At 32.6% G+C, this 16,868-nt stretch overlaps 3 protein-coding genes across 7 annotated transcripts; 2 read left to right on the top strand and 1 right to left on the bottom strand.

The window, feature by feature from the left end:
* Nucleotides 1-3,504: 3,504 nt before the first annotated feature.
* On the bottom strand, nucleotides 3,505-4,449 carry LOC140866596 (cyclin-dependent protein kinase inhibitor SMR6-like). Its single transcript, XM_073271622.1, has one exon. It carries the CDS (start codon nucleotides 4,037-4,039, stop codon nucleotides 3,731-3,733), a length of 309 nt encoding a protein of 102 aa, XP_073127723.1. The 5' UTR covers nucleotides 4,040-4,449; the 3' UTR covers nucleotides 3,505-3,730.
* A 4,221-nt stretch (nucleotides 4,450-8,670) lies between these two features.
* LOC140863492 (LOB domain-containing protein 25-like) lies at nucleotides 8,671-10,506 on the top strand. 5 transcript variants are annotated; one of them, XM_073266952.1, is made up of 3 exons: nucleotides 8,671-8,826; nucleotides 9,014-9,150; nucleotides 9,774-10,506. In XM_073266952.1, the coding sequence occupies exon 3, from the start codon at nucleotides 9,782-9,784 to the stop codon at nucleotides 10,376-10,378; it is 597 nt and encodes a 198-aa protein (XP_073123053.1). In that variant the 5' UTR covers nucleotides 8,671-8,826; nucleotides 9,014-9,150; nucleotides 9,774-9,781; the 3' UTR covers nucleotides 10,379-10,506. The 5 variants fall into 5 exon arrangements, with proteins under 5 accessions (XP_073123053.1, XP_073123054.1, XP_073123055.1 ...); XM_073266953.1 differs by having other exon boundaries at nucleotides 9,771-10,506; XM_073266954.1 differs by having other exon boundaries at nucleotides 8,683-8,826; nucleotides 9,019-9,150.
* A 5,690-nt stretch (nucleotides 10,507-16,196) lies between these two features.
* LOC140860728 (oleosin H1-like) lies at nucleotides 16,197-16,691 on the top strand. Its single transcript, XM_073263734.1, has one exon. The coding sequence runs from the start codon at nucleotides 16,197-16,199 to the stop codon at nucleotides 16,689-16,691; it is 495 nt and encodes a 164-aa protein (XP_073119835.1).
* The last annotated feature ends 177 nt before the right edge of the window (nucleotides 16,692-16,868 follow it).

Raw genomic sequence — 16,868 nt, 5'->3', positions numbered from 1 at the left:
CAGATGAATTTTCTAATTGATTCATATATATAAAAATATTATTTTTTATATCAAAAATACTATTTTTTGGGTAAAAATATGGGCAAAAGACCTACTATATTTGAAATTGATTTAAATATAATTATTGATTGATAATAGATTGCGAGAAAATAAAAAATAAGAAAATTAATAGATATTTTCGAAATTTCGGAAAATATTAACCTACACACCAAAATAGTTAGTCTGGGTAAATTCATCAATCTCGTATAATTCTTTTAAATATCTAATGTCAATAAAAATGTCTTTTAGCCCTCGCATATTTAAAATTATCCAAACTTTTAATTTTATGGGCCGAAAGACAAATTGCTGGTTCATTTAATTAGATTAGATTAGATGCATCACATGAGCATAGGGGTGCAAACGAACCGAACTTGTTCGTGAGCTTTACGAGCCCGCTCGATAAATATTTGATTCGTATTCGAACTTATCGAACTCGAGCCGAATTCGAACATGTTCGAACTTTTTTTCGAGCCGAGCTCGAGCCGAAATTACTTTGTTCGATAGTTCGCGAATAGTTCGCGAGATTTAATATTTAATTAATATAATATAATTATATAATAAAAAATATATATATACATTTCGAACTTTTTCGAGCATTTCGAGCTTTTCGAATCATAATATTCGAATAGTTCACGAATAGGTTCGAATATTTCGAACCGAACTCGAACCCGAACTTCATTTCGAGCCGAGCTCGAGCCAAAATGAAATTATCGAACTTCGAATCGAGCTCAAACTCGAATATACACTTATCGAATCTAATTCGAGCCTTAAAATTTTATCATTATTTGGCTCGATTCGGTTCGTTTGCACCCCTACATGAGCATAACAAGTGTGTGTACAAAATCTAAAACGGCCATGAATCTGACAGATTAAGGTAAAAACCTCAGCTTTTGTAACAAAATAAAAATGCTAATCCCGAGAAATCTTTTGAACATGCCAAACAAACAATTAGCACACTTTTATTCAATCTAATCAATCAAACTTCTTTTAAATAAACAAATCTCCTTCCTAATTCCACACCATTAAGAAGTGGAGTTAGTTGTGGCAATACTTTAATATTTCCCGATTCTTATGCTCAAGCGTGTTGACCTGTGAGATATGATTGTATTGTAGAGTAAAATAATATTGTCATCCCAATTTCTTACATTATTAAATGGGATTCTGCTACGTTTGCCACAAGCCATTCAATAGTAATAACAATAAATAATTTCACCAAAGCACCGCCCTTCGATATAAAGATATTGATGTAAAGACATCAAACGTAAATTTATAAATCATCGATATAACTACGCAGGTGCAGTCCAAAAGAAAATAAAACTCGGGATAAAGATTAAAATAAGATTTTCTTATATTAATTTTAAAAAAAAAGTTGATATTTACACTCCATTTGTGAATAAATTTGCACTTTAATTTACACATAAAGTGGAGTGTAGATAAAATGTGGTGTAAATATCAACTTTTATTTATTAAATCAAATACAATCGAGTTATACGAAATTATCTTCATATTTTGTGAATATAATTATGAAATTGTCTAAAAAAATCACATTGAACCATCAAAACTCACAATTTAAGTGCTAATTCAATTTAGAAGCAGTCAGTTTAGCCATTCAAATATAAATTCAAAAAAAGTCTCAATTTTCAAAATTAAGTTTCGAAATTCGTACTTTCAATCCATAAATTTCAACCACGACATGAAATTAACTATAAATATTCAAATCTAATATTAAATCAAAATTAAATTGATCAAGTCATAAGACAAATTTTAACACGCGCACATAGAGGCCGAAAAAAAATTGGTCGAACATCAAGCTATAAAACTCAGGGCTAACAACGTCGATGATCAAGGAGAGACGATGGAAAATGATGGTCGTTAAAACAATACTAAAATGAAAGGTAATGAACGAAGCGAAGATTGAACATATCACTTTGGATGATAATTTTGTTGTTAACGGTGCACAAATACTTAATTGAACTACATTACTGTATAATATTTATAATATATATGTCTAATAAATTTTTTTAATAAATTTGGGGCGCCACTGTGCATGGGCCCTGTCCGTCCTGGAGCAGGGCCGCCCCTGTAACTCATGATGAAACATCAATATCATAAGTTTAAGATAATGTGTAAATTATATATCTTGTGACACCTAACCCCTTCGTCGATAAAAAAATTAATATAAAGTACAAAATGATATATGTATATTAACACATAAAAACTTTTATGAGATTTTGTGAGACACATCTCTTATTTGATCTCATTTTTAAAAAAATATTATTTTTTTATTTTATATATAGACGATGTCAATACACCAAATAGGGCTATTAAAAGGGACGTGTTTGATTAAGAAACCGTTAAAAAAATAGCTAGAGAGTCATTCTTTGTTTGTATTTTGCATCATCAATTAATGTTTGTGTGTGAGAGTGTGTTTGTGGTGGTTTTAATGAGGAAGTATGATGTGGCCCAATGGAATTTGACTGCACCAAACAGGGCCTTGAAGTCATAAACAACCCCACATAGGATTCTCTGTTTAACACGCTCAAATTATGCCACCGCTCGTCCTTTCTTACTATTTTATTATCGCCATTACGAGGGGGATTGACTCGGGACTCCTCATTATTCCAGGTGCACACGCTGCATACATGTATCAATTCAAAATTGGACCACTTTTTCAAATAATTCATCCAAGGATTTCAATTTGGGACACAAGGGGAACACTTATGGTTTTTTGTATAAGTCAAAGATAAATCTAGGCAAACAGGAGTGAAACTTTAATTTTCGGGACAAGATTTTAATGTGTGCAAGAATTATGAACGGGGATTTAAAGGGAGTCCCCCCCTCCCCCTCTCATTTACTGTCCTCGGTCTGATATAATCCATTTAAACTTTAATAAAGACATTTTGCATTTCATTAAAGGCTAATCATAGTCCCACTAAGTTTAAAACTTTAACTTATATATTCAGGTGTTCATATAATCCAATAATTTTAACTAAATGGAAATATGTATCGAGTTTAAATGGCTTATCTTTGCTAATGTTCACATGTTTACACCATAAAGATATGGATGTATACTGGTTACCAAGAAGTTTCTGGTTAGAGGGGTCAAAATCAAGATTTATGGAGCATCTCTCTCTCTCAGCAATGAATACCATTTACTTTTTTATACCAGATAGATTTGTTACTTTCTAAGATTGTCATGGTTTCGTTTCCATTCCTACGAACGCACGTGTGTGTTCTCTGTCTACGAATTATGGATGAAAATGCACAACCAAATCTGGGGTTACTTTGGCGCATGAACAAAGAAGCCAAGATAATGGAACTTATGCATCATATTTCCTCTTGCAAATGGACTTTATCAAGAAAAAGAAACAAGCAAAGGGCCAGGAAAAATGCACATTTACATGGGGAAACTTGCTTGTAAAATAAATTAACATGTTGATAAAATTATTCAAAACTAAGCTCTAATTCAAGCAAGTAGAGTTGAAGATTCATACAAACCCATATAATTTCTATTATACATTACATCACCATTTCAAAAGCCTAAAGCTACTACAGTTAAAACTACTAAGTACTAAGTACCGATACAGCCTGAAACTTCCAGCACAAACTAACAAACCGAAAAAAAAAAAATTATAATAATAAGTCGAAAGGCCTTTCACATTTTGATGAACCTTAAAATCTTCTAAACTCTTCAGTTGGCTCTCTCGGCATGACACATGAATACCGATTCCAAATCCGGGGGATTGAAGAACTCCCGGACTCCGTTGAAATGGCAAGTTGAAGCCGGGCGGCGCTTCCTCGGCGCCGGTGGGCAGGACAGTTTCTTGGGTATTTGGCATTCACGCGCCGTCGGTGTCGTGGAGCACGCGCCGCCCTCATCCTCGCTCCCCTCTTTGGGCCTCGTGGATATCGGCTTCAACGGAGCTCGAACGGCAATCCCAGCTATAACCCATTTCTTCCCATCCAATTCCTCCACCTGATGCTTCTTCGAAATACCCATCTGGAGAAACGAAAGCAGAAGAAGAACAAAAACCCTTTGGAGGAGGAACAAATTCTCCGGAGGTGGCAAAGACCCTCTCTTTTTCAAGAAAGAATGGAGAAAAGGAGACGCTTTTGTTAGTGGGAAAGGGCAGGATATAAAGAAAAAAAACACACACCAAGGAATAAACCAAAAGACGAAAGCTTGAATTCCTTTATGCGATTCAACACGGGGGAATAAAATCAAAAGAGAGGATGATGATTTCAAGAGGAAGAGGGGGACTGTGCTTAATTAGTTGCAGTACAGAAACTTTGAACGAGAGGAAAAGAGAAAATCTATGGCGGCAAAACTAGCGGACACTTAGAATTTATACTCGAACAGAGTAGGAGAGACGATTAATTCTCGTAGCTTAATTAGCTTGCATCAGAATCTATTCAGATTGATGACTGGGTATTTGTTTTTGTGTGTGTGTGTGAAATTGAGAGAGGGCAGTCTTTTGGGCTGCCCGTCAAAGTGTCGGGGCAGCTGAAATGTTTTGGCGCCAATTTTCGGTGGTTTAGCCAGCAACGGCTCTCGTTCCCGCCCATGGTTTTTTTTGGTCTTCCCCGTTTTACCCCTGCTGAATATATAATATATAATAATATTGTTGTTTGATTCAGCTTGGCTTCTCATGCACACACCGCCGTTTTAAATGACCCCTTCTTTCGATGCATGAACCATTTTGAAAGTGATGCTGAACTAAATAAAACAATAGATTACTTAGTTAAAATCCTCCAGATGGTGTATTCAGGAAGATTTCGTGTAACATTTTAATAATCATTTTGACATTCGTGGAAGAGACGATGAATAATAAGATGATAAATTGAAAGATATAAATAATGTAATTATTTTCAATTTCGATTATTGTAAAACTTTTAACGTGATGACATGATATCGTGGTTGCTTGTAAAAATCCAAGGGTACTGTTTGCAATTTGGTTTTAAAAGATGGTCTGATCATTGATTATGTGGCTATCTATCATAATACATCGTGGAATCCAATTTGGTTTTTGCAATAAGATAAACGTGTAAATATTTTATAGTGAATGTTAAGTTAGATTATTTAATTTATTGTTTAAGCTAATTTGATGCTGATTTGTTGTTTTTATGCAATTTGATTATTATTGGTTAAATACAATCAATGCGATGGAGTAAAACACATAGTTATTAAAATATTTAATTACATTTTTTTAAAAAAAAAATACGTCAAATTGTCCACGTTTCTGAAAAGCCAACACTTACTTACGATTGCTCGTGTGGAACAAGTCTCATTATTCTAATTATCGAAAGAATAAAATTGTAATTAACTTAAGACGAATATATATTAAACGATGAGAAGTTTGTGGGCCCAATGAACCGATTGGATGACAACGCACTATGTAAGCAATCAGGCTGGCGTGTGATTGGACTGGATTCGATGAACCGGCCATTCTTCTCATATAAACGGACCCCACAAATAATCCCAATTGATCTCAAATCAATGAATCATTATCCTAAAAAAATAGAATTTTTTTGATTTAAAAAAAATCAGCAAAATTTTATCGTTCGCTTCAAATTTAAGATGAGATTTCGGATTCCAGATTTGGTTGTAACAAACTCCTTTCCAGAAAAAGAAAAAAGAAAAAAAGACAGAACAACATAAAGTTTGTTTTGGTTTGTTGGCTGGCTACCCTCATAATTCAGTAATTTTTAAAAATTTTGTGATAATTATAATTTATTGTGTTGAGAGAAGAGTTTGTTATGGTTTGAATTTCAAATATGATAACTTTTACCTTTGTATCGGATGAGCCACGTGGTTTTGATATTTCTAAAAAAAATGCATGTATGATTTTTTCGACAAAAAAACTAATTAAATTTATCTAAATAAATTAAAAAAACTATCCGCAATCAAAGAAAATCGAAGTGTCAGGGTCTCACCCTTAGCGATTGGGCTAAGGGCTTATTGGCAATGCATGTATGATTTTTTTTTAAAAATAAAATAAAAATAAATGCATGCATGAAAGTATGGACTATGGAATGCATAAAGCATGAGCGAAATCATCCCTGTCCTCTGTGGTTTTCCACGATCCAAATTAATGTTCGGTGTGGGCTGGCTTATAAGTTATGACAAGCCCTATCTAGGATATATGTAGTTCGTGGGCCGTCATTTGATTTATTGTTGGGCCGATTTGGCACTCGTGAGTTCGTGTCAATAACCCCTCCAATATTTCTTATCACATTCACCCTAATTTACATCACGTACTACACCAACAGTGTTACAGTTCGACCAGCTCTTATCATTCTAATATATGTATGCAAAATCTCTATGTTTATCTTCTTAGCCGACATGGTCCTTAGTCAACTTCTCTTCATTTTCTTTCGCATTTCACTTCCTCTCCACAAATTCGTCGATGGTGATAGGTGTTTCAACTGCAATCAATAGACCAATAACATACTCTAAGCTAGTATTTGGAAGAGCTTTTAGAAAATACTTCTTAGCTTTTTTTAAACAAAATTTTGAAATTTTGTTAAGGAAAAGCTGACAAATGCTTCCTAGAAGCTCTTCCACACACTACCTAACACTTTGATAAAACTCAAAGTCGGGGTGAATATTAACTATTAAGGTAGTGTTTGCAACCTCTAAAAATAAGTGATTATGTAGTTTCTCTTAACAAATTTGTGAAGAAAAAAAACTCCATAATCACTTATTTTTAGAGGTTGCAAACACTACCTTAATATATGACATTCTATTGAGAATTTTATGTTGAAATTATTTAGGATCATTGCATATTCATTGGCCTTTTTTGTGTTAATGAGAGTTTTTTTTAAAGAGTTATTTGCACCAAAACTCCATGTAAAATATCGAAAATGCATACTTAGGCCCCGTCATAGTCCTTGTGTTTATACAAGTTACACGATTTACCCTTGCAAATCCAATTGTTGGAACACGCGTCCGTGCTGCATCTGTGAGACCAATTTTTTAAAAATAATATATGAAATGTACACAAATGTTCTTCTATAAGGAAAATATAATTATTTGCACCAAAACACCCCATGAAAATTATTATTATTATTTTGTTGGAATCAAAATCCATTTAACTTGGATTTTTTTATTAATAATTTAAAAATAAAAATAAATTTCAAAAATTAATACAAGTGGTGACATTTTTCATTGAAATTGCTGATTTTACACTACACACATTTGGATCATATTTTCGGATCCAAATATTCACCAAATAGATGTCACGTAAAATAAAAACGACTAAAATTGCTAAAATATCAAATATAGCATATCAAAACTTGAAATTGATAATGAAAATGACCAAAACCGTATAAGAGACGAATATATTAAAAAAAAAATATTTCAGTTTTATATTATCATCATCATCATTTGGACAAAACAATTTTACAACCTTTTTTAAATTTAATTAAGTGGTAGCTAGTTTAGAGTATGAGCGCGAGCGGACAAGTTCGATTCATAAGAAGGACCTGATAAATGGATCAAATTATTTGATTTTTAAGGATCTGATTCTGAAATCCCTTCTCATGCTAAGTATTTACTGCGCGCATAAAAATAATTAATGGGAGTAGAATTCCACACGATTAAGCATAATGGACGGGTGCGTGGATTCCACATATATAATTTTGATTTCCAAATACTTCAGAGAAACGGTGTTAAAATTGCAAAAAAAAATATAAACTGTTCGTACAAAAACTGAAATTTGATAACATTGATAAGCAAAATTCTAAAAATACATATATAAATGATCAAATTTACAATTTTCTCAAATATGGAGTAGTAGAAGTATTTTCGTCGGGCTTTCAATGACTTACAGTTCTTACTGTCATTACGTACAATGGAAAATATAGGACGATGTAATTTTGAATGCAAAATGTTAGGTTACTTTCCTAGATTTTATGAAAGATATAAGATAAGGGTCAAAAAGACATTTGGTTCAGGCAAATTATTTTGTAGTGCAAATTGGAAAACAGTGTTTGAGGAAACAAATAAAATCAAGAAGATCGTCGATATCTGTCGTCTTAGAGGATTGCGATCTGATGCATGTTAAAAGTGAGGCATGCATTTATTGCCTAATCTCCTCACTTTTGTACCCAGCCGTTACTTCTTTTTCATTCTTACAATCCAATACTTTTAATTTAAAAAAATATTACTTTTAAGAAATTAATAATTAGTACATGGAAAAGAAAAGGTGCAATATTATAGTATTAACCACATATAGCATGCATTTACAGATGATTTACTACATCCAAAATGACGTTTTTGACTCTCGGGATCTCTAATTCAAAGTAATTTGATTTATGGGAAAATCACAATTTTGGTATTTATATGTTGGCTTCTTTAATTACGTACTTTTGATTCTTGTCAAATTTCAAAGTTATTTTGCTATCTTCTTCTTGTTTTTGTTTTTTTTTTTTTCTAATATGACACTGACATGACATTGACACGCGTTTTTATAAAAAATTAATTAAGAATCTAAAATTATCGAAATATATATGAATGATACAGATCTAATTAATTAATTAGATCTATTATTTAGACATTATCGTAAACCAAAATGGCAGCAAGTTGAACATATATAGACGACAAAAAAAAATGATATATAAATATCTAAAAATCATTTGTACCATGAACAAAATCATAGATGCTAGTTTCATGAATCCCCATGAACCGAATCGCTAGTTTCCACCACATCATTTAAGTTAATTTAGTCGTTGATGGAGAAGGGGAGTGCTTGTATGATTGATCAGTCTGCGGCTACAGAAACAAGTGTAAGTTTACTCTTTTTGTATTTATTCTTTAGCTCCGCTCTTTCTCTTTCCTTTCAGAAGAGAGGGTTACAGTATATAGTGTAGCTAGGGTTTCCCTTTCTGTATTCTTTCCTATCTACCTAAGTAACAAGAAATAGATAACTAGAATATTATAAGTTTCAAGAACATAAATAGTGTATTTTTGTAGGAAAGTGGGCAGCTGCTAAATTGAGGAGATCGAGGGTTGCTTTCTTGGAAGAAATTTAGGCATATTTTTACAGGAAAAAAGTTGTTGGATTGGCAGATTTTCGGACAGCTAGCTGAGATAGATCTATACTGATAGAGGTATGTATATGTACATATATATGTCAATATAATGGTAATAGGAAATAATAAATATTGATTCATATTTTGAGTGGCATGAATGATCTCATTTTGTATATAGGATCAAGATCAGGTTAAATTCGATCTGGTGCAAGGAGGGGGAATTAAACACCAATAATTGGAAATATTGTAGCCATTTTTTTTTTGTTTTTGTTTTCTTGCAAAATCAAACGAAGACTTTTGCTCCAATGTCTTTTTCCACTTCACGGGTGAATTCAAATTGAAATTTTAGAAGTTCCTGTTATAAGCAACTACTAATATAATTGATTTGATTTTTAATTCCAGCAGTCTTAATTAGCTCTTGTATATATACATTAGATCAAAAAACACAAGCGTACGAGCTTCTTTATTGTCTTAAAAAAGAAAATAGATCCGACCATTTGATACAACTAATCGTTTAGGACTTACCATTCATTGATTTCTTGCTCAATTCATGGAGCAAAAAAATAATCATATATATTATAATATATTAATAGACATTACCTTTTCAGTTTCCTAAGGTGAAATTTATATATAACATATATAGTTTTTGTTAACGGTGCCAATTACATGCATTTTGAGTAATTATATTATATTTTCAGCAGATCGATCAATGGCATCGACTTCCAGCAACTCCAACCCTCCCTGTGCCGCCTGCAAGTTCCTTAGGAGAAAATGCCTGTCCGGCTGCATTTTCGCGCCATATTTTCCTCCCGAGGAACCCACGAAATTCGCCAATGTACACAAGATCTTCGGAGCCAGCAACGTTAGCAAACTGCTCAATGAAATCCCCCCGCACCAAAGAGAAGATGCAGTCAACTCTATGGCATACGAAGCCGAGGCCAGGCTCAAGGACCCCGTCTACGGCTGCGTAGGAGCCATTTCTGTTCTCCAGAGACAAGTCCTCCATCTCCAGAAGGAACTGGATGCCACCAACGCCGATTTGATGCGTTACGCCTCCAACCAAAAAAACACCCCGGATTTCATTAATCATTATAATCCCATGAATCATATGCAAAACATTAATCCGTCGAGGAACAAAAACAATTATAGTATCGGGCGGAGGAATAATATTGTTACGGACTATGGAGCGCCTGGTGGGTCGTCTTTCGACCCGAATTCAGGGTTTTGCTTCCCTTATCCTTCGCAATGGGTCGATAATCCGTCGGGGGATAACACACGTGACGGTGGCGGGCATGGCAGCGGTTAAGTACATCTAATTATAAGAATGGTACGTACATATAAATATTGTAATGTATTTTGTGAGCTAATCATGTTTGTATTATGGATATATATTGTACGTGGATATTGTGAAAAATTTGTGGGGACATTGGAGTATTTTAGAATCCAATAACAATAATAATCAGCTTATTAATTAGTGTCTGGCCCCGTGTAATATATACCTTGTGTGTGCATATTTTTTTATTAATTACTTAGCTAGCGTGATTTGTTGATTACCATACTATTTAAAGAATTTATCGAGTGCACATTAAAAAGTTCGTTGGAGCTGCGTGTTAGTATTCTTGTGGTATATATTTATGAGGATAATCGCATATTTTATGTTAATTCAATTCGTAAATGTAAATGGGAAATGATCGATACTCCGACCCATATAACATATATAGTATTATATTATTTAATGTATCTATGAATACACTGAAACATAGCATATAATTAATGATCTTTGTTTCATCCAATATTTGTGTCGGTTTTAGTTAATTATATTTATCGCGTTCATTATTGGTTTATTTATATTTATTATTTCATTCCACGATAAATATGATATGTATGTATTGGATTGTCGATTATGTGGATACGAAGGTTTTGAATGATTTATTTGTTAATACATTAGCGACTAAAATACCCTAAATCTTTTCTTTTCTTTTCTTTTCTTTTTTGAGAAAAAAGCGTAATATTTACATATTTGATTTCATCAATACCAATTGGCTAATACCAAACAATTTTCTTGTTTCGATTGCTCGGGGTGGAAGACCACATAAATTCTTCCTTTTTTTACAAAATAAATTATTTATGCATGATTATAAACATCAATTCCCGACAAAGAAAAGAAACATTAACATTAATGAATGAGAAATGTATGCGAAATTTTTCTAACAAATAAAAATTGTTTATAAAATTGTTCGAGGACAACGAAAGGATTCAAATTAAATTTATCCGGCTTGAAAACCATTCGACCTCATCGGGCACTCAACAGCTTCCTAAAGCGCACTCGCTCATTAGTTCTCGTAGTGATCGACGCTCAAGTCCGAATGAGTCCATGGTCCGGGGCTTATACTAAGAATGGAAGCTTCCAATTTTCATTTATTCTAATTATACTCGACCCATGAGCCAATTATCTCTGCTCAACAGTCTTCAAAATCAAAATAATGGGAATGTGGTCCGAACGACTCATCCAAATAGAAAAAAAAAAAGATTAACTATGTGTATTTTTTTTATTATTGTTATATAAGTAATTTATATAACGTTAATAGTCAAAGAATGAAGCAAATTTGACACCGCCAGTTGACTTTTCTAAATGCTTATTACATATATTAATTTTTACAGTGTTTTTTAAAAGGAATTTTTACAGTGTTTTAGTCTCTGTAAAATTTTGAGCATCTCAAAAATATGAAACAATTGTCCTTGTACACAACAGTAAAAAAATCATAGGAAGATCTTTTTTCCCCATGTGAATGAACATAAACTTACAGAAATACAAATGCTTTTGAGTAATTTTTCTTGCATAATATTAAAAACTAAGGAGAAAATATTCCCCCGAGGCCTTATCTACTCATCCTTCATTATATTTACTAGCATCTTTTGACACGCGTTGCGTGATTTTCATATTTTTTAAAAAAATTTTCGGAGAGATATATAAAATATAATGATATAGATAGATAAAGATAAATAAACACTTATTTATAATTTTAAATTATTTTTGAACGTGAATAAGATATATGTTAGATTTAGATAGGTTACGAATTTACTAAAATAGGTTTTTGTTATATTTTTTATCAAACAATAATTTAATATTTTTGTAATTTGGTCGGGGTATTGTTATCGATACTTAAAATTGTTACACCAAAGACATAAAAAATGGTTAGCCTAAGCTCTTGATGCTTTATAATATAGAGTATAGTATACATAACCCAGATGTCGATCGAGTTTGGCTCGATTGAAAATTCTGGATGTACACTTTAGGTCACCATCGACATGACATTTTTGCGTTTAAACGTACTGTTGAATCTAATTACACCTTTATTATTATTATTACTTTTGGACAAGATAAATATAATTCTGAATGTGACCTAAATTTTATATTATATATATATATATATATATATATATATATATATGTAAAAGTGAAGGCGGTTCAAGTTAGTGAAGGGGGAGTTATTTGGGAATAGGGTTGGGTACGATATGATATATCTTACCAAACTCTCATATCGTATACCGTACCGTACCATATCGATATGAAATTCTATACTGAATTTTCGGTATGGAGAATTTTTATATCGAATATCGTACCGAAAATAAAAAAAATTCGGTATACCGACAAATTTCGGTATACCAAAAAAAAAACTCGGTATGCCGTACCAAAATAAAAATTTTTATATACCGTTATCGATATCGAAAATTTCGGTACGGTATGAAATTTTCGGTATATATACCAATTTTTGGATATATTCAATAAATTTTTCAATCCGATATAACGATATTTTCGGTATTTTAATTTTTTTTTTTCAGCCCTGTTTGGAACATAATGAGTAGGGCTAGTAAATATGATTGGAATTATGGCCCCAAATTATATACATTAAAACATTCACATCGAAATATGCTCTCTGTCTCTCCTTTATCTTTTCAAAGTCGTCACGCGTGGTACATTTGAAAAGCATATACCAACAAACACCTATGTACAAGTTCTCCAAATACATGGACCATTCCCCTCGAGACGTATTATTCATTTCGTAAAAAATTAAAAACATATAATATCGCCGCATTAATTTCGATATATATTTTCTTTAGTAATCAGTATATTCATTAAATTTAGTTAAATATTTTTCACAGACCTAGCTATCACAAAATTAAAAGATTTCATATATTACTATCTTATTAAAGAAAAACACCACTTACTAACCGAATTAAAATTAATTTGGTGAAGCTCAAGACGAAATATCTAAAATACCTTTAAAAAAAGAACAAAATCTCTATCTCTATTTATATTTTAAACTTTATTTTTCCATGATTTTCTCTATTTGTGTGCCTTGATTTTATTTTTAAATTTAAAATGATTTTAAACAAAAATAAAATATATATATATGTACATAATAAATAATTTTTATATTTTAATCACACACGCAATACGTGTGCAGATGCGACTAGTTTATTTATATTATAACACAACTTGCTATCTCCATCTAAATTATTTTGAATTGACTCTAGGTGTAATCGTATTGTGGAAAATGGGATCGAGATTCTTTTCTACGAGTCTATTCTTAAGTCATCTCTCTCTGTTTGTTTGTTTTTTTTGGAAATAAATGTGGAAGGAAACATGGTGATGAACAATTTAAATTATGTTTGGATTGATGATCAATTTAAAAATCATATATAGAATTTGATTAGTTTTATTATTTATAAGGAAACAAAATAAACCATATATTAAATCCACACCTTAAATTTTACACATTGGTTTTATATTTTAAATGACACAATTAACAAGTGAACTTAAAATCTATTGTAATTAATATTAAACACTATATAAACACGTAATGAGTGAATTTGAAGCTTATAAATTTACTTCTCTAAATAATAAAATATATTTGTAGGCAAGTACTGTTTAAAATCCATCCATATAAGGTTAACCTTACATTCTTTGGAATCTTACTCATCATTTCATATGTCATGAGGATGCATTAGCATATTTCGCCATGTTATTCGATTTTTTCTAGTTTGATCTGACGTGAGTACTTTTATTTGATCTTGTTTTACTTTATATTTTTCGATAGTTTTTCATCTTTTCATATGACTCATATATCGGATGAGTCGTGTTCAGATAAATCCCATGCTCATAATCGATTTATCCATAGTTTTCTGGTAATATATGAGAAGTTGGACCACCAAGAAGTAACACACGAAGTAAAGCTGCTTTAGAGAGCATCATTATCTACATGTAAGGGGAGAAATTAAAAAGGAAATAAAAACAAAATACCCGTGTGGTTGTGTTTAATTAATTAATTAGGTCTTGTCATTTCAAATAATCAGTCCCATCCATCATTCTCAAGTCATTGGGCCCTCGAACCGACCCAAACTCCACATTGACCCAATGTAAGGTCCGTGAAGCCCAACTTCAAACTGATTGATTGATTTTATAAGCTTTAAACCTTTTTCCACTTTTATCACAGGCAAATAAATTATAAGTTATAGTTTCTATTCTTTTAAATAAACATGATGTTTATTTTAACTGGATCTCGAACTCGAAATCTCTATTTTACAAATTTTTTTCTTAAAAAAAATCAATTTTGTAAATTTTAAAGAACATATATAACTAGAGGAAGAAAGAATTACATATTCAAATAGTGCACGCACACAAACCCATGTAAATACACCAATATTCCTCTTATTTTTTAAGAAAAGAAATCGGTAAAATGACTTTGTTTTTTGGGGGCGGGGCCACAAAATGAATCCGAAATATTTGCCTTTTTGACTTTGTGCCTATGCATGTGCCGGCTAGGGGATCTCCACATACATCTACACCACCCTATATATTACAAGTTACAAACCCTATACCAAAATTCAACACACGTTTGGTTTGTAAATATTATTTTTATCTTCTGTAAAAAAAATATTTTTGTATTTAGATTAATTATTTAAATTTAAAAAGTTTAAACACGAATGTAATAAAGTCACAGCTTCTTTTTTTATTATTATCGAAAAATTTCAATTTACTCGTGACTTTTATATGGAAAAAGTTGTGTGTTTGCGTATCAAATCATGGTAAAATCATTTCATCCAAAAACCAAATTTCGAAATGTGAAGTCGCGATGAAACTAATTTATAAAACTCAATTTGAGTGGATCCGCGGGATCACCGAATTGGTTTTCATCAACAATTTCCACTAAAAAGATCACTGGATTCCACCTAAAGCTATCCAGTTTCAATCATAGTTAAGCCCAAATACTTCTGGCCCATTGATTTGAACATAGGGAACATTCCCCAGCCCACTAGAAACTCATTTTCCCTTTCCTCCTTACTACTACTATTTTTGTTTTTTTAATAAAAGGTTGCAAGTAGCGTGTCCAAATCAAGTACCAAACCTCATAAATTTACTTAAACGTGTTTTTTTTTTTCCTCTAGCATGAAATTTAGTATGCCACATGAATCATACGACAAATTCAGTACCAAATAAATAATATTCGATAGATTCGATATATCCGGAAAAAAAAATCCCAAAAGCCAATAATCCAAAGTCATTACAAGTTTAAAAGCTCATTTGGATTTCATAAATTTTTTGTAAAAAGTGTTTTTTTAAACTCTAATTTTGGACTTTTGAAAAAAAATCTAAATTTGACTTAAAAAAATATTTTTTAACCACTTAAATGACAATCCAAACACCTTATAAACTAAAAAAAACATTTTTTTAAAAATAAAAAATATTTTTTGGTCTGACTTATGATACCAAACAAAGCTTGAGTTAAAAAAATAAATAAATTTTGATCTAACTTTTAATAACAAACGGGCCTAAAATTCATAAATCAATACACGCATAAGATGTACTCATGCAGCACCAATTTAATTTCACTAGTTTTTATTAATATATAATATCAAAGTCGGATTTATTTTTAAAATTTTATTGAAATGGAGAGGAAAAAGGTGGCAACACACCCAATATGCAACATGTATGTCATGCAAGGCCTACGCATGCAATTCAACACGTTGCTCTTGCTCTCCTCTTTAAATCTTCCCCATCTCCCTTGCACCATCTTCATCATCATCCGATCCCCTTTCTCTCCAAGCTCGCCGCCGTCTACATGGCCGACCGCGACCGCGACCGCGCACAGCCGCAGCAAGTTCAGGTCCGCCCTCAACAGCAATATCGCCTGCCGGAGGGCGGTCTGGACGCCCCTCGGAAAGGCTACTCCACCAGCCAAATTCTTGCGGTGATCACCCTTCTCCCCGTCAGCGGCACCCTTCTCTGCCTGGCTGGACTGACGCTCCTCGGAAGCCTCATAGGGCTGGCGGTGGCCACGCCGCTGCTGGTGATTTTCAGCCCCATCCTTGTGCCGGCCGTTATACTGATAGGCGGCGCCACGACGGCGTTCTTGACGTCCGGAGCTTTCGGGCTGACGGGTCTCTCGTCCCTTTCATGGGTGTTGAATTCATTCAGGCAGGCGACGGGGAAGGAGCCTTTGGATTACGCGAAGGGGCGCGTGCAGGAGGCGATTGTTCAGGTGGGCGAGAGGACTAAACAAACGGGCGAAATCATCAAAAGCAAAGCACAGGAAGGCGCGGCTGCTAGAACTTGAGCGATAATTAGTACTTCAGTAGTGCATGTCTGTGGATCATATATAATAATAATAATATTGTACTGCATGCATGTGTCACTTTTGTTTTTTTAAATTAAATTAATGTTACTATTGTTCCGTTTAAAATGCAATATTGTTATTAAATACTCCAAAATCCATACAGATTAGTATATGAAG

The sequence above is a fragment of the Henckelia pumila genome, chromosome 4 (genome assembly GCF_033568475.1).
Source record: "Henckelia pumila isolate YLH828 chromosome 4, ASM3356847v2, whole genome shotgun sequence".
NCBI lineage: Eukaryota > Viridiplantae > Streptophyta > Magnoliopsida > Lamiales > Gesneriaceae > Henckelia > Henckelia pumila.
This window is presented reverse-complemented; position numbering and strand designations above follow the sequence as displayed.

What these genes read in the sequence shown, in the direction of transcription:
- LOC140866596 (XM_073271622.1), bottom strand. Translation starts at nt 4,039, where the DNA reads ATGGGTATTTCGAAGAAGCATCAGGTGGAGGAATTGGATGGGAAGAAA.
- LOC140863492 (XM_073266952.1), top strand. Translation starts at nt 9,782, where the DNA reads ATGGCATCGACTTCCAGCAACTCCAACCCTCCCTGTGCCGCCTGCAAG.
- LOC140860728 (XM_073263734.1), top strand. Translation starts at nt 16,197, where the DNA reads ATGGCCGACCGCGACCGCGACCGCGCACAGCCGCAGCAAGTTCAGGTC.